Source organism: Cynocephalus volans, chromosome 7, assembly GCF_027409185.1.
Source record: "Cynocephalus volans isolate mCynVol1 chromosome 7, mCynVol1.pri, whole genome shotgun sequence".
Lineage (NCBI taxonomy): Eukaryota > Metazoa > Chordata > Mammalia > Dermoptera > Cynocephalidae > Cynocephalus > Cynocephalus volans.
Window position 1 is genome coordinate 129,493,119 of NC_084466.1, and position 25,780 is coordinate 129,518,898.

The 25,780-nt window shown below is 34.8% G+C and overlaps 1 protein-coding gene across 6 annotated transcripts in view; it reads left to right on the forward strand.

Moving 5' to 3' along the window:
- R3HCC1L (R3H domain and coiled-coil containing 1 like) overlaps positions 1-25,780 on the forward strand; it is an 88,570-nt gene that overhangs the window by 34,822 nt on the left and 27,968 nt on the right. For 3 of the 6 annotated variants that reach the window (XM_063102255.1, XM_063102256.1, XM_063102257.1), the window contains exons 2-3: positions 5,102-5,159; positions 23,582-25,389. In XM_063102255.1, the coding sequence (XP_062958325.1) occupies positions 23,596-25,389 (1,794 nt within the window). In that variant the 5' untranslated portion in view covers positions 5,102-5,159; positions 23,582-23,595. The remainder of the gene's footprint in view (positions 1-5,101; positions 5,160-23,581; positions 25,390-25,780) is intronic. The other 3 variants (XM_063102258.1, XM_063102259.1, XM_063102260.1) reach the window with 2 other exon arrangements.

Here is a 25,780-nt window from a genome sequence, read left to right on the forward strand (position 1 = left end):
TTGAAAGACTTTAGGGAGGCCGGAGATGTCTGAGAACCTAATTGTTTTAAAAGGGCCATTCTGGATCAAAGGTGAAGAATGAATGGAAAAGAAGCAAAACAGAGACTGGATAGATGGGATATTACAGTAATTCAGGCATTTGTGCGTGTTGGTTTAATCTGGAGTAGTGGCATTAGAAATAGGGCAAAGTAGACAGATTAAAGAAATATTCAAATATGAAGAGCAGTGGAACTTCTCCATTGATTGAATATGAACAGTGAGGAAGAGGGAAGACATGAAGTATATCCAGTAAAAGTTTTGGTATGTTTCTGCCAAACCTCCAACTTTCTTTCCTTTCTTGAGAAGGAGAATAGAAGAAAGGATCCTTGGTTTACTTTAATAATTGCCACAATTCATGGATCATGGTTCAAAATTCGTTAAGGCTTTGGGTGGAGGTAAGTTAGAAAAGGGGAAAAGGAAAAAATATTTAAATACTATGTAAGTCATGGCAGAGTTCTCTTGCCTGATTGTTTTTGAGTGTTGAGAAAAACAAGACAGTTTAGTTCCTTCAGTTTTGATGTTTAGCCTGTTGATATAAAAACTAAATCTACAAAATGGCTTTCTTGTCCTTTTGGAACAAAAATAACATAAAATTGATCTTCTCAAATAGTTGTTCCATGCAGAGAGATACTTAACTGTATTTAATCACATGATTTTCTTGTTTTTCCCAGGTGGTTTGCTCAACATTTGATGTGGTAGATATTACATAAACCTTTAGAACTTACATTAGAGAGTTCAGGTCTTCTGAGACTCCAGAATCACCTAAGGTAGTGTGACCACTGCCACTAATAGCTGTGGCAAGTTTTATGCAGAATACAGTTGTGGATGCCAGCATTGTTTTTATGGTGGTGAAGGGCAAAGTATAATTTTCAGAAAAGGGAATGTTAGTGATAAACAGCCTTCATATGATTTAAGATTTTAGTGGTTAAGGTGGAAAGATATGTGTGGAGCTTGTGAAAGTAAACAGTTTTTCTTCTCAAAATGATAGAGTTAAAAACAAATATGGTATGCCACCACAATACTAAAGTTAGGCAGTCATGATTCAGAAAACTCAGAGTTGCTTTGTTGAGGTATATACTATGGGATAGAGTTGTGAGCAGTTACGAGCTTGGGTATTAGTTGGAGCTGGGTATTAATTCTGGCTTCTGTACTTACTAGCTAGATATGTGACTTAGCCCAGTGCTTCATTGATTGACTTCTTTGGTGCAGTACAAATTTAAATTATATTGCCTGAATTGATGTGGGAAAAACACACTGTAGTTTTTTTCTCTCTATGCTCTTACTCAGCAACAAGCAACACAGAAGACCAACTTCTGTGTTCCACATGTGTGGGGATTTCTGCCCACTGGCGAGGAAGCAAGCAAGCAGTTTCTCAGTGGACACCAGTTGGTTGTCTTCTAATTTAATTCCAACCTATCTACCTGGAGATAGCATCAGATCCCACAATTTGAGGGCTCAGTCCCCAGAACTGGCCCCCACCATTTCAGACACAGAAGTCCAGGCCTCTGGAATTTTTGACCAACCAGTTATAAATTAGGGTTCCAATAACCCCTTCCTTGGGTTCGATTAGTTTGCTTGAGCATCTTACAGGAGTCAGGGAAGCACATACTCATGTTTACTGATTTATTATAAAGGATATTACAAAGGATGCAGACGAAGAGATGCATAGGGCGAGGTATGAGAGAAGGGGCACGGAGCTTCCATGCCCTCCCCAGGCATACCACCCTCCAGGAACGTAACACCTCTTGGATTTTATGGAGGCTTCATTACATAGGCATGATTGATTAAATAATTTGCCACGTGATCAACTTACCTTTAGCACCTATCTCCTCCCCTGAGGTTGGGAGTTGGGACTAAATATCTCTCCTTGGTCTTTCATGTGACCAGCCCCCATCCTGAAGCTAATTAGTAGCTGCCAGCCATCATTAGCACATGAAAAGACTTTTCTCACTTTGGAGATTCTAAGGATTTTAGGAGTTGGGTGTCAGGAGACAGGACAAAGACCAAATACATTATATTGCCATATACAGTTTCTTAAATTCAACATACTGTAAGGTTCTTAGTGCATTTCTCGTAATTGGGATATGAGTACCCATCTCTAAAAATGGGTAGTTTTTTATTTTATTTTTTATTTTTTATTTATTTTTTTAAAAGATGACCAGTAAGGGAATCTTAACCCTTGACTTGGTGTTGTTAGCACCAAGCTCACACAGTGAGCTTAACCAGCCATCCCTATGTGGGATCTGAACCCGTGGCCTTGGTATTATCAGCACCACACTCTCCCGAGTGAGCCACGGGCCTGGCCCAAATGGGTAGTTCTTTAAAATGACAGAGTATCATTTCTTTGGTGGTGAGAAATTGTGGTTTTCAAGGATGAACCAGTTTTGTGATCCTAAAATTTGGGTCTGATTTAACTTGGCTGTCACCATTAGCTTGCACATAAGGTCTCTTTCTGTAAATAGACTGTATCCCGTGTCACATATACAAGTTAAGAAAGGTATGCTTTAGTAGGAAAATAGCTAATGAATTGAATCAAAGAAATAACACAACAATTCGTAACTTTCTTCAAGAATACACATCTTTTTTTAATTGAATCATAATTGATTATACATATTTTGGGGGTTCGATGTTGATGTATGTTGATCAAATCAATATTATTAGCATATATATTATTACAAATCGTACTTATTCTTTATGCCTCTTATCCAATCTCTCCCCCCCCACCTCTCATAACGCTAGATTTCTTCTTTCCTGAAAGAGTGATGGTTATGCTGTTGATTTGTTTCCTAGATGATCTGCCCAGTACTGAGAGAGGTGTGTTAAGGTTCCCCACTATTATCATAGAGCAGATGCTTCTTCTATCACTCTGGAATGGGCTTTGTGGAGAGAGACATCTCTTCTTTTCTCTGTTCTCTGCTGGTGACTGTCCTTATGTTGATGCACTCAAGTGGATGGCAGGCCATCTGTATGGTGGTTGTGGCATCTAGCTGCTTTTGTGGCAGCCATGGCTATTGTGGTGGCTGTGGTGGGCCACCCACATGGAAGTGATGTTTTTGGCATGCTCCTTGCCTAGTTGTGGGAGGAGGGGTGGGTCCCTGGCTCCAAGTCCATGCTTCAGGAACCTGTTGGGCCCCCTGGCAGCAGCGGCGTGCCTGGTTGCAGGAGGAAGAGTTGGTCCTTGGCTACAGCCTCAGGACCCCGGGTGGGCCGCGTGGCAGCACATATCTGTTACCTATATAACACAGTCTCAAATTAAGGAGAAACATCTGAATTGATACTATTTTGTGTTAGGCACATTTGCTTTTGTACTCATTTATCCACCAAACCTTTATTGAATGCCATCCATGTGCCAGGAATGGTGCTAGGTATTAAGAATATAAAAATTATAAGGCATTTCTTGCTTTCAAGGAGGTCCACATATACTTGGGAATCAGACAAGCTAACAATTTAGTATGGCAGAGAATATCTAACCCACAGTTACTTAAGGAATATTTGTTGAAATCTCCAATGTGTGAGTATTCTATAGGCAATTCAAAGATCATTTAGGACTGCATCTCAAAAGGAATAGTCCTAAATCATCCTTGGCAAGTAGTTCTTCAAATGGCAATAGAGAATCTTGGGTTTGGATTCACTATTGTATAGGTGCAATATAATCCTAGATAAGGTTAAACTCCTGAAAACTTCCTGATTGGCTTTTTGACCCAGTGATGTTCCTCTGCCTTTTCATTTCTAAAGCTCAGTTATGTCTTTTAGAGTAGCTTTTGGAGACTTGAAAGGTAGTTAAGGCTTCTGATCTCCTAAACATTAACTAATTGATGCAGTTATTCCTATTTTTCTTTTCCAGAGGATTGTAGAAGATATAGTGAGAGACGCTAATCAAGTTGATATGCTCATATTGCCATAAGGCATTTATGAGCACAAACATTGGTCTCAGATTATCTAGATTAGAGTCTAGATAATCCTCTGCCACAATCTAGTTCTCTGACCTTGGACGTATTATTTAACATTCGCTGTGCCTCAATTTTCTCATTTGTAGAATTGGACTAGTAATAATACCACTTTGTAGGGTTGTTTGGAGGATTAAATGATATTACTTTTTGAACACAGCCAAGGTCATCAGGTGAGCAAATAAGATCTGGTAAGTGGCAAAAATAGATATAAAGTTTTTATGTTAAAGTATATATACTTTGCTCAAATAAGAAGCACCTCAGATCCTTACTTGGATCTTTAATTCTTATTTTGTATATGATTTGGACACACTGGAGTTTGCAGAGCCCATTAAAGAAATAGGAATGCGTAGAGTAGCAAGAAGTGACAGGTGGTGAAGAGACACTAACAATAAAAATTAGGTACTCTACTAAAAAGTAGTAATCTGGAGGTCATACTGTAGTTGTGTTGTATATATGGGTGAGGGGAGACTTTCACAACGAATAAGGTCTTGAGGTGTCACTTTATACTTAGCCCAGTTTGGCAGTTTGAGTGGAGCTGTTTAACTCCACATTCTACTTCCTATTAATGATCTGTTTCTTGCATATCTTTGAGTAAGGTCTGTGTAAGGTCTCTAAATGGTCTCTAAATGTCTACCTGGTTTAAAAGCTTATTGCTCTTCAGTCCAGTATGTTAAAGAGAAGGCCTAGAGTAATTTCTTCCACTATAGACTTTAATGTTACAAATTATTTTTACAAATTTTACAGATTTGTCTTATTCTGTTAATTTAAATTTTAGTATATAGTTTGTACACTTTGGGTTGAATTGAAGTAAGAACGAACCTCCAAACAGACATAACAATTATTTTACGTTTTCAAGTGTGAAAAATGTCGTTGTATTAACCAGTGCAAGTGCATTTATGGAAGGATGCATTAAGAAAACTACAGCAGAATCAGTTGTGGTTCATTAGCAGATTTTATAGTTTTTAAAATATGAAGCCATTTCTCTGCTGTCGAAACGTAATTTTTTATGTTATTATATCATACATAAGTGCCTCTGTTGTATTTGGGTTGAGTCTATTTTAAAGTGAAGCTTTTATGCAGGGGATGTACATTGCTTGGTTTCTTATTTGCAGATACCGTGCTTATGCTTGACATGGGGAGTGGAGCACCTTGAAAGTGTGGAAAGATTGGGTATGTTCCTAATTTTATTATTTTGCTAAAGACTCCTTATCAGATGCTATAATATTTTGATTTTTTCACTCATGGTTTACTTTCCCTTTTATTTCGCTCTATAACCAGAATTACAAATCATTTGAAATAAAGAATGTTTTCTCTGCCTATTGTATACATTTCTGACATTGAATATGCAATTTAGGATAGTGTTTTTTAAACTATCAAGTGAAATCAACTTAATGAATAAATATATTAAGGATAAATATTTTATATAATTTTTTTAGTTACATGTGTGTGTTTGTTTACTATGTGTGAAATGCTTTTCTTAATGTGGAGCACAAAAAAATTGGGCAAAAACTGCTTTAAAAAGTCTTTCTATACATCTGTGCTTATAGCAGGCAAGTCTTATTTATAAAGCTTTAAAAAAATAGAAAAAGATCTTGGAAATGATTAAACATTGGAGCAGAAGTAAACAAAATAGAGAATAAAAAACAATAGAAAAAATCAACAAAACTAATGGTTTTTTGAAGAGATCAACAAAATTGATAAACCCTCAGCTAGACTAAGAAAAAAGAGGGAAAACTTAACTAACTAAAGTCAGGCATGAAAGAGGGGAAAAAAAGAAGAAAAAGAAGAAAATAAATGAAAGAGGAGACATTACATCTGATGCCACAGAAATAAAAAGGATCATAATGATCATAAGAACAGATTGGATAACCTAGATGAAATGGTAAATTCCTAGAAACATACTGAGAGTGAATCATGAAGAAACAGAAAATCTGAGCCATAACTAGTAAACTGATTGAATCAGTAATTAAAAACTTAACAAAGAAAAGCCCAGGACCAAACGGCTTTACTGGAGAATTCTATGAAACATTTAAAGAATTAACACTAATTAATCTCAAACTGTTGCAGAAAATTGAAGAGGAAGAAACACTTCCAAACTCAGTTTATGAGGTCAGCATTATCCTGAGAACAAAGCCAGACAAAGATACTATAAGAGAAGTACAGACCCATATCCCTGATGAATATGGTGCAAAAGTCTAGCAAACTGAATTCAACAGCACATTAAAAGGGTCATACACTTTGACCAAGTGGGATTTGTCACTGTTATGGACAGATGGTTCAACATATGAAAAATTAATAAATATGAGCTGGCTGGTTAGCTCACTTGGGAGAGCATGGTTGCTGGTAACACTAAGGTCACAGGTTTGGATCCCCATACTGGCCAGGCACCAAAAAAAAATGTAATTAATACATCATATTAACAGAATGAAGGGCAAAAATCACACAATCATCTCAGTTGATGCAGTAAAAGCATTAGACAAAATTCGACACCTTTATATGATAAAAACACTCAACAAACTAGACATAGAAGGAAATTACCTCATCATAATAAAGGTCATATGTGAAAAGATCATAGCTAACATCATACTCAGTAGTGAAAAACTAAAGATTTTCCTCTAAGATTGGGAATAAGGCAAAGATGCCCACTTTGATCACTACTCAGCATAGTAGTGGAAGTCCTAGCCAGAGCAATTTGACAAGAAAAAGAAATAAAAGACATTCAAAGTGGAAAGAAGGAAGTAAAATTTTCTCTCTTCACAGTGACATGCTCTTATATATAGAAAACCCTAATGATTCAAACAAAACAAAACAAAACCTTAGAACTAATAAACGAATTCAACAACGTTGCAGGATACAAAATTAACACTCACAAATCAGTTGAGTTTCTCTACACTAACAGTGAATGATCTGAAAAGGAATGAAAGTCTCATTTACATTAGCATCACGAAGAGTAAAATATTTAGAAATAAACTTGACCAAAGAGGTAAAAGGTGTGCACTGAAAACTTCAAAACATTGCTGAATTAAATTAAAGACAATGCAAATAAATGGAAAGACATCAGCATTACCCTGATTTCAAAGCCAGGCAAAGATACTACAAGAAAAGAAAACTTCAGACCAATATCCCTGATGAATATCAATGCAGTCAGTATTGCTTGTGAATTGAAAGACTTAGTATTGTTAAAATGTCCATACTACCCACGGCAATCTACAGAGCCAGTGCAATCCCTATCAAAATCCCAACAGCATAAGAATCATTGTGCATATAATTGTTTCTAGTAGCCTCTTATGATCCTTTGTATTCTGTAGTAGTTATGTGTCCTTCATTTCTGATTTTATTTATTTGAATTATCTCTCTTTTTTTCTTTGTTAGTCTAGCTAAAGGTTTACTGATTTTGTTTATCTTTTCGGAAAACCAACTCTTTCTTACTTTGATCTTTTGTATTTTTTTTTTTAAATCTCTTATTTATTTCTGCTTCGATCTTTGTTATTTCTCTCCTTCTACTGATTTTGGGTTTGGCTTGTTCTTGTTTTTCTAGCTCCTGGAGGTATAATGTTAGATTGTTTATCTGAAGTCTTCTTTTTTTGATGTAGGCATTTATTGTTGTAAACTTCCTTCTTAGAACAGCTTTCACTGTATCCCATAGGTTCTGGTATGTTGTGTTTTCATTTTCATTTGTTTCCAGGAATATTTTAATCTCCTTTTTGATTTCTTCTTTGACCCATTCATTATATAGGAGTATATTTTTAAATTGCCATGTATTTGTATGGTTTCTAGTGTTCCTTTTGTTGTTAATTTGTAGTTTTATTCCATTGTGGTCGAACAAGGTAGTTGATACAATTTCAGGTTTTTAAAATTTGTTGAGTCTTGTTTTGTGACCTAACATGTGGTCTGTTCTAGAGAATGTTAATTGGACAATTGGTCTATATTACAGATTATTGTTTCCTGGTTGATTTTCTATCTGGATGATCTGCGCTTTGCTGAAAGTGGGGTATTAAAGTCCCCAACTATTACTATTGGAGTCTACCTCTCTTATTAGGTCTAAAGGTAATTGCTTTATATAACTGGGTGCTCTGGAGTTGGGTATGTGTATATTTAGAATTATTATATCCTCTTGTTGAACTGATTTCTTTATCATTATGTGATGACCTTCCTTTTTTTTTTTTCACTTTCCCTGGCTTGAAGTCTATTTTATCTGATATAGCTACTCCTGCTCTTTTTTGGTTTCCATTTGCATGAAATATCTTTTTCCATCCCTTCACTTTCAGTTTGTATGTGTCTTTATTGATTAAGTCAGTTTCTTTTAGGCAACATATTGTTGGTTCTTGTTTTATAGTCCATTCAGCCATTCTGTCTTTGAATTGGGACATTTAATCCCTTTACATTTAGGGTTATTATTGATATGTAGGGACTTGTTACTGCCATTTTGTTATTTATTTCTGGTTGTTTTGTAGATCCTTTTTTCTTTTTTCTGGTCTTACTGTCTTCCTTTGTGGTTGAGTGGTTTTCTCTAGCAGTGTATTTTGATTTATTGTGTTTATTTTTATTATGTCTCTTCTAAGTTTTTGTGTTGTGGTTACCAAGAGGCTTACAAAAAACATGTTATGGTTTTAACAAATTATTTTAGACTAATAACTTAACTTTGATATCTAAGAAAAATAAAAAAAGCCAACTCTATGCTTTGGTGTCATTTCCTCCTATTTTTTGATATTTTGTTGTTCCTAGTTACATCTTTTAATATTGCTTAGCTCTTATATGGTTGTTGTATATGTTATTGTCTTGTTAGATTTGTCCTTTAGTCTTCACTGTAAGGATATAATTGGTTTATTACCACATTAGAGTACTCTGAGGTTGTCTGTGTACTTACTTTACTAAGGAGTTAAGTACCTTCAAATATTTTCTTGCTATTCTTAAGCATTTTTGTCTTTCAGATTGAAGAATTCCCTTTGGCATTTCTTATTTATTTATTCATTTTGAGGGGCTGCGGGCAGCTTGCTCATATGGGGATCCGATCTTTAGCATTTCTTGTAAAGGCTGGTCTGGTGTTGTTCAGTTCCCTTGGCTTTTGTTTGTCAGGGAAAGCCTTTATTTCATCTTCATATTTGAAGGTTAGTTTTGCTGGATACAGAAATCTTGGCTGACAGTTCTTTTTCCTTCAGCACTTTGAATACATCATCCTATTCTCTTCTGGCCTGTAGAGTTTCTACTGAGAAATCTCCTGAGGGACATATTGGAGCTCTGTTGAATGTTATGTGTCTCTTTTCTCTTGGTGCTTTCAGTATTTTCTTTGTCCTTGGTTTTAAATGATTTGATTATGATGTGTCTTGGGGTGTTCCTCTTGGATTGATTTTGATTCGCAACCTTTGAGCTTTCTGTATCTGGATGCTGGCATTTTTCTTTATACTTGGGAACTTTTCAGTCATCACTTCCTTGAATATGGTTTCTGGGTCTCTGTCTTTGTCTTCTCATTCAGGTATGCCAGTTATGCTGAGGTTATTTAGCTTTTTTGTTTCATTTTTTTCTTATTTTTTTTCTTTTTGCTCTTTTGATTGCATAATTTCATATGTTCATATGTTCTGTCTTTGAGCTCACTGATTCTTTCCTCTCTTTGATTAAGTCTGCTGTTGGAGCTTTCTGTCAAGTTTTTCAATTCAGGTAATGTATTCGTTATTTCTACAATAATTGATTTTATTCCTTTGTGAAGTTTCTTGTTCAGCTTCTGAATTGTTCTCTAGATATCATTTAATTTTCTTTCTGTGTTTTCTTGTGACTCCCTGTATATCCCTAAGAGGTTTATTCTGAATTCTCTGCAGACACTTCATAAGTCTGCTGTTGTGGTTGGTCTCCTTTGGTGGCGACATATTTCTCTGTTCTCTCTTGGTCTTTGTGTCTTTACATTGATGCTTGGGCATTTGAGGAGACTGCTACCTCCTCTAGGTTTTATGGGTGTTCTTTGGTTGTATTAGACCTTTACTGGTTAATACCAGAGCTTTTTCTCTCATCTGTGGGTTGTTTGTTTTTGTTTTTTTTCTTGTTTTCAGTTCTGTGATGGATAAATAGTTATCACCACTACTTAGACTCTGCACCGGAAGTAATGTGCTGTCCTGCCGTTGGTTCCCAAATTGGGGGAAATTCCTGTGCGAACTAGAACTTGAGCTCTATGCTTGAGCTAAATTGCTGCTTTGTTGCTGATTCTCTGGGGAAGGCTTTTTGTGTGTATTGGATTTTAATTTGTGGTGTTTAAATCACTTCTGGGTCTTATGAGGTAACCACAGATAATACTGGGCTATGTGGAATTTCTGGCATGAGACTGAGTCTTTCCTGCCGTTCTGTTGCCCTGACAGGTCCACTGAGACCAGCTGCCCACACTGCACCCAGTGTTCTCCCTATGGGCCAGCTTTCCCCCTGTGTTCCAAACGCTTCCCTGGCTGGCTGTGCATGTACCCTCACAATGACTCACTAACCTCTAGATGGCTCCTTTATCTGGTCTGCTGTGGCTCCCAGCTCTTGTGCAGGTCTAGTAGAACCCTGTGAGTAGTCTTTGTGGTCTGTGGGCTGGTATGTTGCACTCTGAAGCCCTTGTCTTCCCTGCGCACTCCAAGCAAGTTCACACAGAGGGCACTGCTGCAGCTTTTTCCAACTCTTGGAATCCTATCCATGTGTTGCGGTCAGTCTTCATCCCATACCAGGCTGGCTCAGAAGCAGCCAGGGCCTGGAATGATGGGAGTGGTCTGCACTCCCTCTCACCATGTGCCTTCATGAAATGCATGTGTCTCTCGTTCTCTTCCCTCAAGCTCCAGTGGTCCCAGGATGGCAGTCTTTGCTTTTTAATAGTTGGAAATTGATTGCTTGTGGGTGGGAGAAGTGCTTGGAATCATTCTTTCCACTATCTTGATGACTTTTAGTTGATTTCTTGATTTGGTATATTTCCATGTTGCTGAAGTAGGCAAGACACAAGATGAAAAGCAGACTATATCTGTCCTGTGGCATTACGGATATGGCAAGACCTTAGACCAGTGCCAGCCCATTAGAAATATAACATGGATGACAAATGTGAACTACGTATGTAATTTTAAAGCCTTTAGTAGTCACTTTTACAAGTATGAAAATAAGCAGATGATATTAATTTAATGTTTTATTTAACCTAGAATATTCAAAATAGTATTATTTCAACATATTATCAATATAAAATAATGAGACACTTTACATACTTTTTTTTTTGTACCAAGTCTTTGAAATCCAGGGGTATTTTATATACACAGCTCATGTCAATTTAGACTAAACACATTTCAAGTGCTCAGTAGCTACTTGTGGCTAGTGTACTAGACCTTGTAGTCCATGATCATTCATAAACCAAAAAGTAGAAATTGCTCAGTGTTCTACATTTCAAGGTATCTTTCCAACATCAAATAAATTATGTGCTGCTTATTTTCTTATCCTGTCAGGTATATTAAAGTTTCCTCTTTTCTCCATTCATCATTTTTCTACTTAGAGTAATTTTGTCCAATAATGATCTGTTTATCAACATTCATTGCCTTTGCTTTCTCTTATACCAGTTTATAGTAATGTCCTGTTATACCAAAACAATAGCCTATCTTTACATTTTAGTGTTTTTGATTTTAATTACAGAAAGACTACGTTTGTTGCAACAAATTTAAACAGTGTTGTGATGTATGTAGTCTATAAAGATAATAATCTTTTAAAATTGTTTTTCCTTTTCATTTCCTGCTCTTCCTGATGTAAACACTTAACAGTTTAGATAATAGTATTTCTCTTTTGGGAATATACATTTATGAGAAATTCTTGGTAATTGAGAAAATTGGTACTTGGAAATACCTATTAAAAGTAGACCTATTAAAAATGGCAACATTTTATTATACAGTTATTAATAAAAAAAATATTTGTTAGGGACAATCTTCAGAAATGGAAACATTCATTTTACCATATATTTAAATAAGTTTAAGTTGTAATTGCAGTTGTGCCGATTTTCAGAATTAACAAAGAATGATGTGATATTTTCCTGGCATAATTTTTCCAGTAAAATTGTCTGATAATCTGATAGTATCCTTCATTTTGTTTGATTTTCCTAGCATTTATCACATAGACTAATGCATCAGTTTTACCAAACTGTAGAAAGCTTTACCAGTTTCTCAAGAGATTTTCTTAACCCCTTGACATTTTCTTTCTCAATTCCTATTCTGTCATCATCCTTGTTGAATTTTCCCTTCTTTAGTTGTTCACTGGTCTAATTCTGCCAGCATTAAAGAATTTTGCTGTGAGATGAGTACTCCTTTCAATATTATTTTCATAAACTTCATGAAATCCTGTGTTCTTTTGAAGATTTGTATTTTCACATTACAGTAAGGGTTGCATTGTGTTTACTTTGTATTTTGATGTTTACAACATTAGGCTGTTAGTGAGGGATTGATGGATAAAGCCAGGATACATAGTTGCCATAGATGTTCATATCCAATAGAAATGGATTTTACAGGTGATTGGGGGCACATTGTGAATATTATTGTATTATAAGGACTTTTGACTCCCTCTGCAAACTTGTAGCTAAAAAAACTCAACTGACTAAATAATTAATAATAGCTGGTTTTTACAGACTTTTACCATGCCTGGCACATTTCTGTACATTTATTATCTTATTTAATATGCTTAGTGTGCCTATGAAACGTCAGTATTCTCATTTTATACTTTGAGTAAACTAAGACTTACAGTGGTAACTTTTGCCACACATAAAATTAAATAATTTGTCCAAGTTAAGGGCTAGTCAAGAGTGGAGCTGTGATTCTAACCCGGGAACCACAGCCTACACTTGACTGCACACTCATGTATACATACACACACTTTAGTGTGAAAAAAAAAATGAGTTGGAATTATAATTGTTTTTCATTAGCATTATGTTTTGGATATGCCATAATATGCCATAATAAGAAAATTACTCCTATTTAAGTTGTTTTCAATTTTTATTTATTTATTTTTTTACTTTTAATAATGGTTGCTGCTCTTGGTAATAACTAAGGTTTAGATTTTAATAACCATGTGGGAAATAGGAGTAGAAGCATTGGGTCTGGGACAGATGAGGAGTTAGAAACTGAGTTTACCTCCTAAAGCCTTAAAACTCAGAGGATTATACCTTCATTGAAAGGGTAAACTAGAAAAAAAAAAATGATCTCTAGGAGTCACAGAAAGAAAACAAGTAAGCTTGTCTGTTTTCATTTGGTTTCAAAATGGAGGGGAAAATTTTCCTCTGAGAATTTGTAGGTACTGTTTTACTGTTACATAGGTTTGTGTTTCAAATTTATACTAACTGCATGGTCCAGAAGACCCCAAACTTAAAACTTAACATTAATGCAGAACCACTTTACAGGAACAGTTGCAGTCTGACTTTGTGGACTTTCCACAGATAAATCCTCACCAAAGTTAAGCTTACTACCCAAACTTACAAAAAATGAATAAATTAATAAAATTGGCAATGCCTTAAGAAAAAGTCAGAGACATAGTAATCAGCAGTATTAAATCCTCAAGAACTTCAGAATGTAGAACTATTAAATAATAAATATCTAACATTAAATTATATTCAAACTAAATATAATTATAAATAAATTAAGACAAAATGCCAAAATAATAATAATTATTGGATAACATAAAAATGATAAAGTAATTAAAGATAAAAGAAGAAAACAAATACAAGAATAATGATAAAAATTATTAAAAACCATAAGACTAGGGAGATTGGGAAGAGTTTGGGGGATAAATAGAACTTATATAAAAGCCTTAGTTATTAAAATTTAAAAACCGATTGGATAGGTTAAAATGCAGAATAGGCAGATTTGAAGAGAAAAACTAATGATGGGGAAGGTGGATCTGAAAATATTGCCCTGAATGAATAGAATTCATGAAAGGCTCAGAGCTCAAATACTCAAATTCAGGAAGCACAGTGTTATTATCCTAGTGAAAAAATAATACTAAACACACACTTAAAGAAATGCATAATAGACACTTGGGAACACCAAAGACAAGAAAATATTTTTAGGACTCATCAGAGAGGAAAGAAATTACCTACAAAGCAATGACAGTTAAATTGACAATAGTTTTCTTAACAGAAACAATAGAAGGCAAAATCCATTTAAGGTTGAGAACAATGTGAAGATATTTTCACACAAAAACTAAGAGTGCATAAGATGGAAGGGATTGTAAAATAAAAGCATTGTACAATTGTCTAGGGGACAGGTACAAATAATGATTAACTTTAGATATTTAGATAAGTATGTTAAAATGCTAAGAACAAAATAGAGATAGAGTATATATTTTTATAGCAGTAGAGGAAAAATAAAAACTTGATCTGTCTCAAAGAAAGCAGGAAAAGAAGAAAACTGCAAAGAAGTCTAGTGTAAATGGAAAGGAAGCACAAAATATAAAGGTAGAAATACTTCCAGATGTCTCCACAATCATAATAAATACAAATGGATTAAATATGAAAATTAAAAGACTGAGATTGACAGATTAGGTGAAGAATATACAGTTGTGCTATTTGCTGTTTGGAAGACAGATGCCTAAGACATGACACAGAAAGGTTGAATCTGAAAGTGAAAGGACAAGCAATGATACTTAACCAAATAAAAATTGCTATAGGTATATTACTTTTAGACAAAATAGATTTTAGGGCAAAAAATGAAATTCTAATAGAAGGGGTCACAACATAGTGGTAAATGTAACAATTTACCAGGAAGATAGAACAGTTCTAAATATATGTACCTGATAACATAACTTCAAAGATTTATGTAAAAATTTGACAAAATTAGAAGGAAAAATTAATAAATCTACATGTAGTAGGTATTTTATGTATACTTCTGTCATTGATTAACCAGACAAAAGGATATGATTTGAATTATACTGTAATAAAACTTGACTTAATGAATTCACACACATACAGAGCACCCCAAAATTTAGCTGGTGTATGTTATTTTCAGGCATTAGTCCATATAACAAAAATCAACAAATTTTAAAGAATTGGTTTCATTCAGATCATAGTGTAATTAAGTTGGGTATCAATTTTAAAAGATAATTTAAAAAATATATGTTTAGCAGATACTTCTATATAACTTACAAGTTGAAGAAAACTTGGAAATGTTGTCCTTAGTTCCAAGAATCAAAACCAACCCAGTAGCAGCGAATTGCGTTAGTGACCTGGTTGTAGTTTTAAAATAGTGTTTTTCACTAAAATGTACCAGGGCCTCTTGAAAAAAACGGCTGATTTCAGCTCTGGGTAAAAATTGGATAAGATGTCATACTAGAATGAACAGAAGTATCAAAAACAACTTGGAGTTATATCAAAAGAACCTTGAAGGGGCTTCCATTAGCCAAAGATAGTTTGATCTTCAGGAGGAATAATTACTTACTGTAATGGATTGAAACACAACAAATAAAGAAAAATATATGAGTGTTTTTGTTGGTTAAAACTAAAAAAAATGTTGGTCACCTTTGGATGGTGTCAAAGAACCAGTTCATTCAGAAACTGGTAAATAACCAAGTATTTATTCTGTCTTAACCTATATGAGCTCCACCTATGTGAGCTCACAAAAAAATTGATGAGGGAGCATTCATTATAGAACAATTTCAGCCTAGAAATGCAAAAGGAATGACAGAATTAGAGTGTCATCATTTTGCAATCCCTTATGAAAGAGTATATTATGGCAGTATTCATCAAAAGCTGCTAAAATCATTAGGTGAAAGGTTGGTGGGGAGTTTTATAGTGGATTGCTCAGGCTGACAGTAATTGAGCCCACTAACCAGTGTTAACATTACAAAAAGGAAACCATCAGACATTATGTGCTTCCTGATGTGATGCAATAGGAAGTTCATAGCACCAGTTATGACATAGTTTTGCTATAAAGAAAAAGAAACCAAATTCTATCAAGTCTCTAGATCAAACACCATTTTTAAAGAAAGAACAGAGACCATAAAAATTTATTAAACAACATCATGAGGTTGCAATCAACAAACTGCAGAATGTGGGAAATTTTATAAGTAACAGTTTCTTTAACAAGCAAATGGCTAGACAGGAAGACAAAAAACTAAAGCAGAGTGATAGGCACGTGTAGGTTAAAAAACCACTGCAACGTGTAGATATTTTTGGATCCTAATTTTAACAAAATGTTCAAAAAAAAAAGACTGTCAGCAAAATTAGAATACTGGATATGTGGTGATAGAAGGATTATTACTTTTTTAAAGATCAGTATTGATATCATGGTTGTGTTTTTAAAAAGTCTTATCTTTTGAAGGTATATACTGAAGTATTTAAGGGTGAAATTAAATGATGTCTGGGACTTGCTTTAAAATAATCCAGGTGGTATGCATTGGTAAAGTGAAGAAATATTGGCCATGATTTGATGCTGGGTGATGGGTGTTTGGGAGTTCGTTGTAATATTTTCTCTATTTTTATTATGTTTGGAAAATTTTATAGTACAAATAAAAACAAGAAAAAAAGTTAGAGATATAGCCAGCTAAGTGACTAGCTCAAGAAGTTAATAAAAGAAAAGTAGAATAATCCTAAAGAAAATTCAAGGAAGAAAATAATAAATATCAGAGCAGAAATTAATGAAATACAAAAATAAATAGTAGGGATGTTCTGTAAAACCAAAATTTAGTCCTTTGAAGGACTCATAAAACAGATTTACTGCAGGACTGATGAAGCAAAAGAATGAAAGCACAAATAAACAATAGGAACCTGAAAAGATGACATAATGGCATTTTATAGCAGAGACAAAGCAATAATAAGTGCTACAGTTTTTATATCAATAAATTTGAACATTTAGGCCCAAAGGCAGATTTTTCTAGAAAAATATATTTGCCAAACTGACCCAAGAATAAAGAGAAACTTGAGTAGGCCTTTAACATTAAACATTAAAGAAAATAAATCATTTTTAAACATTTTTACCAAAAATTAAGATTCCCAGGCAGTGCTTCAGATGAGTTCTATGAAATAGTCAAGGAATAGTAAGCCCAGCCTTATATATAAATTTTTAACTTATATAATGTGTCTTGCAGTAACCTTGATAACACAGTCATGTAATTCCCATTACTAGGAGGGAAAACTATAGATGAATCTTAACTTGAATATACATACAAAATCCTCAGTATTGATGAGCTAAATGAATAGCCAGGCGTAGTTGTCCTGACGCTGAATATTCCATATTTTTCCATTGATTTGAAGTACCGTGTTTATTATGAAATGAATTCCCATGTATATGTGGGTCCATTGCTGTGTGCTTAGTATGTCATCTTGAATTGAAAGTCTGTTGAATCTTACATTCAAGATATTTGCATGACATTTTAATGTATGAGGATTGTAATGGTCTGGTAGTATATGCTTTTTATAAATATCTTTTGCATAGTTTTTTTTTTGTTTTGGGGGGGCTGACCAAACCCTTGACCTTGGTGTTACCTGTTGCATAGTTTTTTTTTTTTTTTTTTTTGATTGTTTTTAAAAGATGACCGGTAAGGGGATCTTAACCCTTGACTTGGTGTTGTCAGCACCACGCTCACCCAGTGAGCAACCGGCCATCCCTATATGGGATCCAAACCCGTGGCCTTGGTATTATCAGCACCACACTCTCCCGAGTGAGCCAAGGGCCGGCCCATGCATAGTTTTTTAAAATCAGATCATTCGAAGAGGATGCCAGGGTCAGAACTGACTTTACATATGCCTCATTTGAGACCATTTCGTGATTCTAAAGAATATATCATAATTCAAACAAATTTAAGTTAATGAGACTTCAAAATATTCTTTAGGAAATAGATTTGAAATAAATATATTGTCTAAGTATTTTCCATGAAAAATGTTTTCCTCCCATATTCTCACATTTCTGTTTGTTAACATATATGAATTGATTGTGCCTTGCCTCCTTCCCAAAGGAATTTGAGATGGCTTTTAAAAGGGACAGAGAAATAAATATTACTAGACATCTGGGATGGGTTAATCACTGCTTTTGAACACCAAACTTAATTCTGTATTTTCTAGAAGAGAGAGCAGAGTGGACATATTATGTTATGTCTAATGACGGGGCCAGATAACTTTATCTGAGAGACATGCTTTTTTTCCTGTTATTATAAATGGGATATTGGATAAGATGAGAGTTACCTTCAATTTTGATTTTGCAAAAGTTAAAAACTGTGTTTCAATGGACATTTCCTGCATCGACCAACTATGAAAGCTGCGATTTTAACATTGAATCTTAACTTAGGGAATCTTAGTGTCTGTGGTGAGCTGAGATATATGATTTACTTCTGCTTTCAGAAAAATGCCAAGGATGGACTGGTAAATGTGGAGGGACTGCCAGAGTTGGAAAATCATTTTGCAACCATCATAATAAAGATTGGATCAGATAAGAATAATCAGATTTAGCATTTAGGATACTAAATTTAAGGGGAAGTTTGGATGAGGGAGCAAGATATTTGTAGGTTTTTAAAGTGCCACCCCACAGACTGCTTATTAATTGTAAGGGAGATAACACACAATAATTATACACTAGAGACATTGGTCAGCATCTTGACTGGGTGATCAAAGTTAAGAGCATCATTGAAAGACAGATGGAAATCACATGCTTCCAGACGTGATGCCCTGAGGACCCATCATCACCTATGTAGTGTTCTGGCTGACAGTGTATAACCTCAATGTAATATGGTGAGGCATAGACAAACCTTAAATGAGGAATAGTCTCTTTTTAAAAAGGTGGGGAGTGGAGCTATTTTTCCAAAATGTCAGTGTCATAAAAGACAAAGGCAGTAGAAATGTTCCAGAGTGTAGGAGGCTAAAGAGACATGACAATCAAATGTATTACCTGACCCTAATCTGGATCCTGTATTAGGGAAATATGCTATAAAGGACATTACCGGATCAACTGACAAAGTTGGAAAACTTAAATTGGATAAAGGTATTGTATCAATGTTAAATTTGCTGATTTTGATAACTGTATTGTGGTTATATAAGAAAATATCCCTATTTATAGTAAATATACTCTGAAGTATTTAGGGCCAAGGGGCACAGCACCTGTAATTTGCACTGAAAAGGCTCAGGGGAGGGGGAAAGTGTGTGTGTGTGTGTGTGTGTGTGTGTGTGTGTGTGTGTGTGTGTGTGTGTGTGTGTGTGTGTGTGTGTGTGGAGAGAGGAAGGGAGGGAATGTACACGATTGCAAATGAGGTAAAACATTAACAGTAGGTGAATATGGGTAAAGGGTATATAGGCACTTTCTGTACTATTTTTACTTTTGTGATTTATCTCTAGGTATGAAATTATTTACCAATAAAAAGTTAAGACAATGTATATGTTTCAGTTATGATGCATTCTGATGAACTAACAGTGATAGAGCTTAGAGAACTTGTTCAAGAAGAATGAATAGTTAATATTTTCATTAGGCATATCATATCTCAAGTGAGCCTTTGGTAAGTACTGGATCAAATAAATTTATGGTTGAATTTTCCAGTGAGTGCCTTAAGTGCCAGTACTCTGTTGATTGAAGAGGGATCCATATGTTTTAGATACCAATATGGGACAAATAGCATTGACATTCTGTTGTGAAAATGTAATAGCCTGATTTATTACATGCTAGTTCATTTTCTCATGGTGATAGGTCAGGGAGATACTTAAGGAAGATGCTAATATTTTCTCTCAAGAGGACTTTGAAACTGTAGAAGCAATTGGACAGGTGCTCAGTTATGTTCTTGATGTTTAAAGGTATAATATAGGAAAAAATGATTTGGCCTAAAATATTTTAAAGGCAGGTTTTAGCAATTGACCCTCCACGGACTCTGAATTTTTATCCCCTTTAGAAACTGTGATTTTGAATAGAATTGCATGCTGATGGGCCTTCCAGGATAAATTAGTTGCAAAATGCACCCCAAATAACTGATTTTCTCCTCCAGTTAAGAAGCAAATTGGACTAATAAAAGCATTTAGAACATCGTGAAAAAGTTAAAACTGTGTTAGGAAAGAGAAAATATCTGTTAGTAAATAGCTGGGTGGGAAATTTTTAATGCAAGATACATTTTTGAAAATTCTGTATGACAGGCAGTTCTACTCCTAGTGTTAATGGTCTTTCGTGCCTGCAGTTGCAAAAGAAATTCATAAAAATGCAACAAGCTTTGAATTAAATTGGTAATACTGTATCTTGGAAGTCCACAAGATTGGGATGCTTTTTCTTTTTTGTGTCTGTGAGTTACTATGGAAGAATGATTACAACCAGTAGTGTGTGGAAGTGTCTCCAACTGGCCTGAGAGCTGATAGTTAAAATTTCAGGAATTTTGCAGATGGATTGTTAAACAGTCATTATTAAAAATGAAATTACAGGGCTGAACCCGTGGCTCACTCGGGAGAGTGCGGCGCTGGGAGCGCCGAGGCGGCAGGTTCGGATCCTATGTAGGGATGGCCGGTGCGCTCACTGGCTGAGTGAGGTGTGGGCGACACCAAGCCAAGGGTTACGATCCCCTTACCGATCACAAAAAAAAAAAAAAAAAAATGAAATTACGTAGGCTTACTGTTAAATAAATTACATTTTTTAAAAAAGGTAATAAATACTTCCAACTTATCACGTGCTCATTATTTTACTACATTTTATTATGATCTATACTTGAAGTTGTTTATGTATATTGTACCTCTATGGTTGAAATACTATGTAATGATGTGCTTTTTTACATCTTTTCTCAAGTCTGTTCAATGATGTCACATTGGTAGAGCTTGAAATTAGCCATGGTGAGAATATTTACGTCACAGAGACTGGCAGGTGCCATAAATCAGTGCTTGATTTATTATTTATTGATTATCTAGACTTAAAGCAATGGAGAAAATGTTACCAATGCAAATGTGTCATATCTTTAGCTATTATATTGTAAATAATTCAAGAAAATAAGGACATATTCTTCCATTATTCAAAAATGATTATCCACTTCAGCAAAAAAGTTACTCACATTGTTGACATCATTGACATAAACAAAAATATCAATTAATACTCCAGACCACACTTGGAGAGCTGGTTGCTCAACACCAGCATACCCCTGGTCATGGCACAATTGAGTTCAGTGTTGTGGTAGCAAATAGATAATAATATAAATTTATTATACTGTTATTCAGCTTTAGGAAATAGTATTATGACAATATGTGGGCATTAATTAAGAATAAAAGAAAGACTGAGTTTTAAATGTCATTTATCATAACACATAATAATTTTACAGTATATAATTTGAAGCCTTTGATAGGTCTGTTGCAACTTAGAAATAGAATATAGAGTTCTTCACACTCAAAATTAATTGAGACCACCCTGAATATTAATAGAAATTCTTTCTCTAGTGTATGTCAGTCATCGAGCCTTTATTTAAATTCTTCTGGAAACAGAACTTATTACCTAGGAGTGTTTCTTCTTATATTGAGTTCTCCTTTAATTTCTACCAGTTGTTTCTGGTACTGACATCTGGAGAAACATGAGAGAAATTTCGTCTCTTCTGTAGAGCAACCCAATCCTTCAGGTATAAAGGTAGCTGTGACTTTTCATTTAGACCTCTTTGGGCAAGAAGTATTCTATTAGTTCCTTTAACCATACATTGTGTGGCATATTTTCTAGACTCTGTAATCTAAGATTGTATTGCCTTTGTAAATATCTGTATCACTATATTTTTGGCTTTTATTGACCTTGTGGATGAAATAAAAGTCTTTAGCTCTTTTTTTGTGCAAATTATACAGAAGTCAAGTCTTTTGTGTTTGATTCTTTTTTAAAAAAAATCTCCAAATAGATCCTTGTGTTTGTCTTATTCCTTCATATTGCTTTCACAGCACAGCATTTCAGATTGTAAAAGTGATACTGAGTTATAATTTTATCATTTTTATTATTTATTAATCCCATCAGTTTTGTGTCAGTTGCAGATTTGATAAGCACTCAATGTTTATTGTCTACACCTAAATTATTGTTAAAATGTTGAATTTCAAAGAACACTGGGGACATAATTCTCCTTTAACCCCCTCTAAATTCACTTCAATGCATTATTATTACTTTTGTTGTTTAATCAAATTGTGAGTCCATTTACCAGTTCTATACATTTCTCCGTTTTATATCTAGAAGTTCATCATGATATATTTTGTCAGATACTTTACTAATTGAAATTAAGATCTATGTCTATGGCATCCCTTCCAGTGAAACACACTTTATTAATTCTATCTTTGAAAATTAGGCATAAGTACTGGCCAGCTGCCAAAAAAAAAAAAGTAAAAATTGGCATTAAAAAAAAAATCGTGGTATGGCTAAATGTTGAAGTCATATTCTTCTACAAATGGAAAGATAGAAAATCTGTGAGGAATGGTGGGCTAGATGTTAATTAAGATATCAAAAGAGAAAAGGAACAAGAACTCGATGGATATACTTGATGATCAGGTCCCTGGTATTACTTGGGCTGAAAAGAGAATAGCCTGTGCCATGAGAGTAGAGCTTTTTTACCAAGGAAGTATTCCGGATCAGGTGAAGTTTTAAGGATTTGGAATAGAGTGGATAGGATTCGTTAGCCTTTCTTTCCTTTTCCTTCTCATTCATTATCTCCTTCCTTTGAAATGTGTGTTGTGAATGTATTTGAGTGTGCATTTGAGTGTATATGGGTGTTTCTTTGCTATGTGTAGCACCTCCTTATTCTCCGTGCCCTGGAAAAACTAATACCTACTTCACAGCGTTATTTTGAAGATTAGAAGAATAACTCAATATGAAATTGCCCAGCCCATTTACTTGTATATACTAGATAGTAGATAAAGATTTATTTAATTTTGTTACATTTCTTCTTGTTAAATATCATTGACCAACCATGGTGGAGGGTGTCAGAAGTTACTAGTGTGAGTTGTCTCAATTTCCTTGGTCTCTACCTTCCTTCATCCTACCCAAATCTGTTTTATTACTGCTGGAAACTAGAAAATTTATAGTAGGTCATTTGGCAAAATTGTATTAATAGAATAATGCCTTTCTCTTTCCCACTACCTTTTTTCCCCCTCTAAAAAATTACAGTTCAAAATCAACATCTTCTAGGAAGCATTCTCTGATTAGTTGTTTCATTTTGTAGCTGACATTAAAGTTACTCTTAAAAATCATTTATATGTATATATTTATGTTGAGCAAGTGTGGTTTTTTTGGAGTCCTCCTTGAATATACTCTTTATTGAAAAAAATCTAAGCTCCTAGAATATGAAGATAGTTATGTTTTATGAGTGCTTGATAGGTGGCTATCACTATTCCAGTAATCTGTTTTTAATATAGCCTAAGACAAAGCTACTTGTTAATAAAGTAGAGAAGACTTTGGAGGTAGAGGTTAAAGGTTTTAGGAAATAATAAAGAAAGAGGATGGATGGATAAAATACATGGGCTCATGAGTTTTTTAAAATTTACTTAGTTGCACACCTGATTACATTAATTATTTTATGGCAGGTTTTACTTTCTTTTTTAAGTTCGAGATTTCTATAGAATGGATTAGTAGACCCTTTACCTAGTCTTTAAAAATCTCTTGGTTCAATACATTGTAATTAGAATCTGGTAATTAAATCATTCTCTCTTTTTCTTGCAGATTGAGGTGGTGCCATGCAGAAAGAAGCAGAGAAATGCAGAGTTCGAGCCCGAAGGCCTGACATGGCACTTTATATACCTAAAGCTCGAAGGGATGCAGTACTCCTCAAGACAGATGATGAGGAAAAAAGCTATGGTCCACCTAATTCTGTGGTGAAAGAACAAAAAGAAGGTTGTCTTTTCCAAAAGGAGATCTTTAGAGACAAACCTGAGCCTCAAAGACTAAGTATTAATCCTGATAGAAAGGAGCATAATTGTAGGGAAGGAAAGAAATCTTCAACAAAATTAAGAAAAGACACATGCCTTCATAGAATAAATAAAGATAGAGTTTGTAGTAAGAGGGGGACCACAGGCAAAGAAGTATTTCCCCAAGGACATCAGCAAAGAGTCCCAAATGCCAGGATTTTACCTAATGTACCTTTACAAAGACCAAAGACAGTGGAATGTTTGGACGTTGAAACCACAGATGAGACAGGACATAAGAATATTCTTCTATTACAGTCTTGTTCAGAAACCCGTGAGGCTCAGATTCTAAACAAACCATTCCAAAATGTGGAATTCTGTGATTTCAGTAGGCATGAACTAAGTGGGGAGACATTTGAAGACAGAGATTTGGGAAGCAGCATTGAATCTGATGCCAAAGTTGTAGAGATAGTATCCCAGTTTCCTAGAGTTTTTAGTTCTGTATTGAAATCTAAGAGTATGATTGCACCAGTAAAACGAAGCTCTGATTCTGGAATTATACAACAAAGCATGCAGTCATCAGATGGAATGTTGAAGCTCAGAAGTGCAGACATCACTGCTATTTCTGTTTCTGGAAATCCAGATGGTGTCATTGATCAAACTTGCATAGACTTTGAAGCTGAGAATGTAGATAATATAGCCAACAGTACAGGTTTCATCTTGAGTCAGAAAGGTATAGATTCCATTCCTGAGACTATGAGTCACTTCTCTCATAAAATGACTACAGTCAGCAAATTAGAGAGCACAAATGGCATTCTTGATTCAACAATGAGTAGAGAGTATGAGAAGAATGACAGTACTGTCAATGAGTTATGTGTAAAGTATGAACCTTCTGATGCAGCTGTCCTTGCTCACAAAACAGATACAGATAATGGATTTAAGAGTGTAGGTGACATTACCAGTAAGGCATGTATGATGGACATTACAGATGCCATATGTGATCATATAACTGTCAGCAGCCCTTATGTAGTTGCAGTTAGAATAGCTGATGAGACCTGTAGCAGTACACACAGTTTCCCAAAATATACAGGAATGAATGCAAATGCAGCCCCTCTTCATGTAGCTAGAAATGGGAATGACACTGAAAATTTCAACCTGACTGCTTGCTCAGATATTTATGCTGAGAATATTTCATCTAGTTTTACAGAGTCACCAGGAAAGTTGATAGAGAGCTTGTCAGATTGTGCTTCCTCCTTACCTATAAAGAAGATTGCTGGTAGTAATAATTGTAACACTTTTCTAGACTCTGAACTCAGTATGTTAAATGGGACAAAATTACTTTCAGACAGTGCCTTGGGCAATGATCTGGATAGTACTGGTGATGTAACAGAGGCATTGCATGAACTAAGAACTGCTGAAGAGTTCAAATCAAAAGAGCAAGATGACTCAGAGAATGTAGAATTTGGTGTATCCTTTCGTGATAGAGAATCATTATCTATGGAAACATCCATGAAACCTAAATCACCTGAAACTTCACACGAGGAGGGAAGTACTGTTACTGAGGAGAGCTGGGAGTCTATGTTTAATGATGATGGTGACTGCTTGGATCCACATCTTCTACAAGAGGTATGATTAGTTTAAATTGCTAGATGGTTAGACAGTTGACAGATTTGAGGAACCCAGGTTTTGGAGGTGATTTTGATTGCCATTTGTGCACATTCACACATTGACTCACATTTAATTGTTTTGCAATAAACTAGTAGGATTGTAGATTGAGAAAACACTATCTGATAGCACTTTAAAAAATAAAACAGACTTGAGCTATATCTGTAATAGCCAAATCCTAACAAATCTTATTGAATAGATAAAAGATGAATTTAATGGATTCTGGTTGTTGAGGAAATATAGAGGGAAACACCTTCAAAAGGGTTTTTGTGTGTTGACAGATGTGTTTTACATGGGCCTATTTGGGGGAAGGAGAATAATTTATTACTATTATTATTCATATTTATTTTAC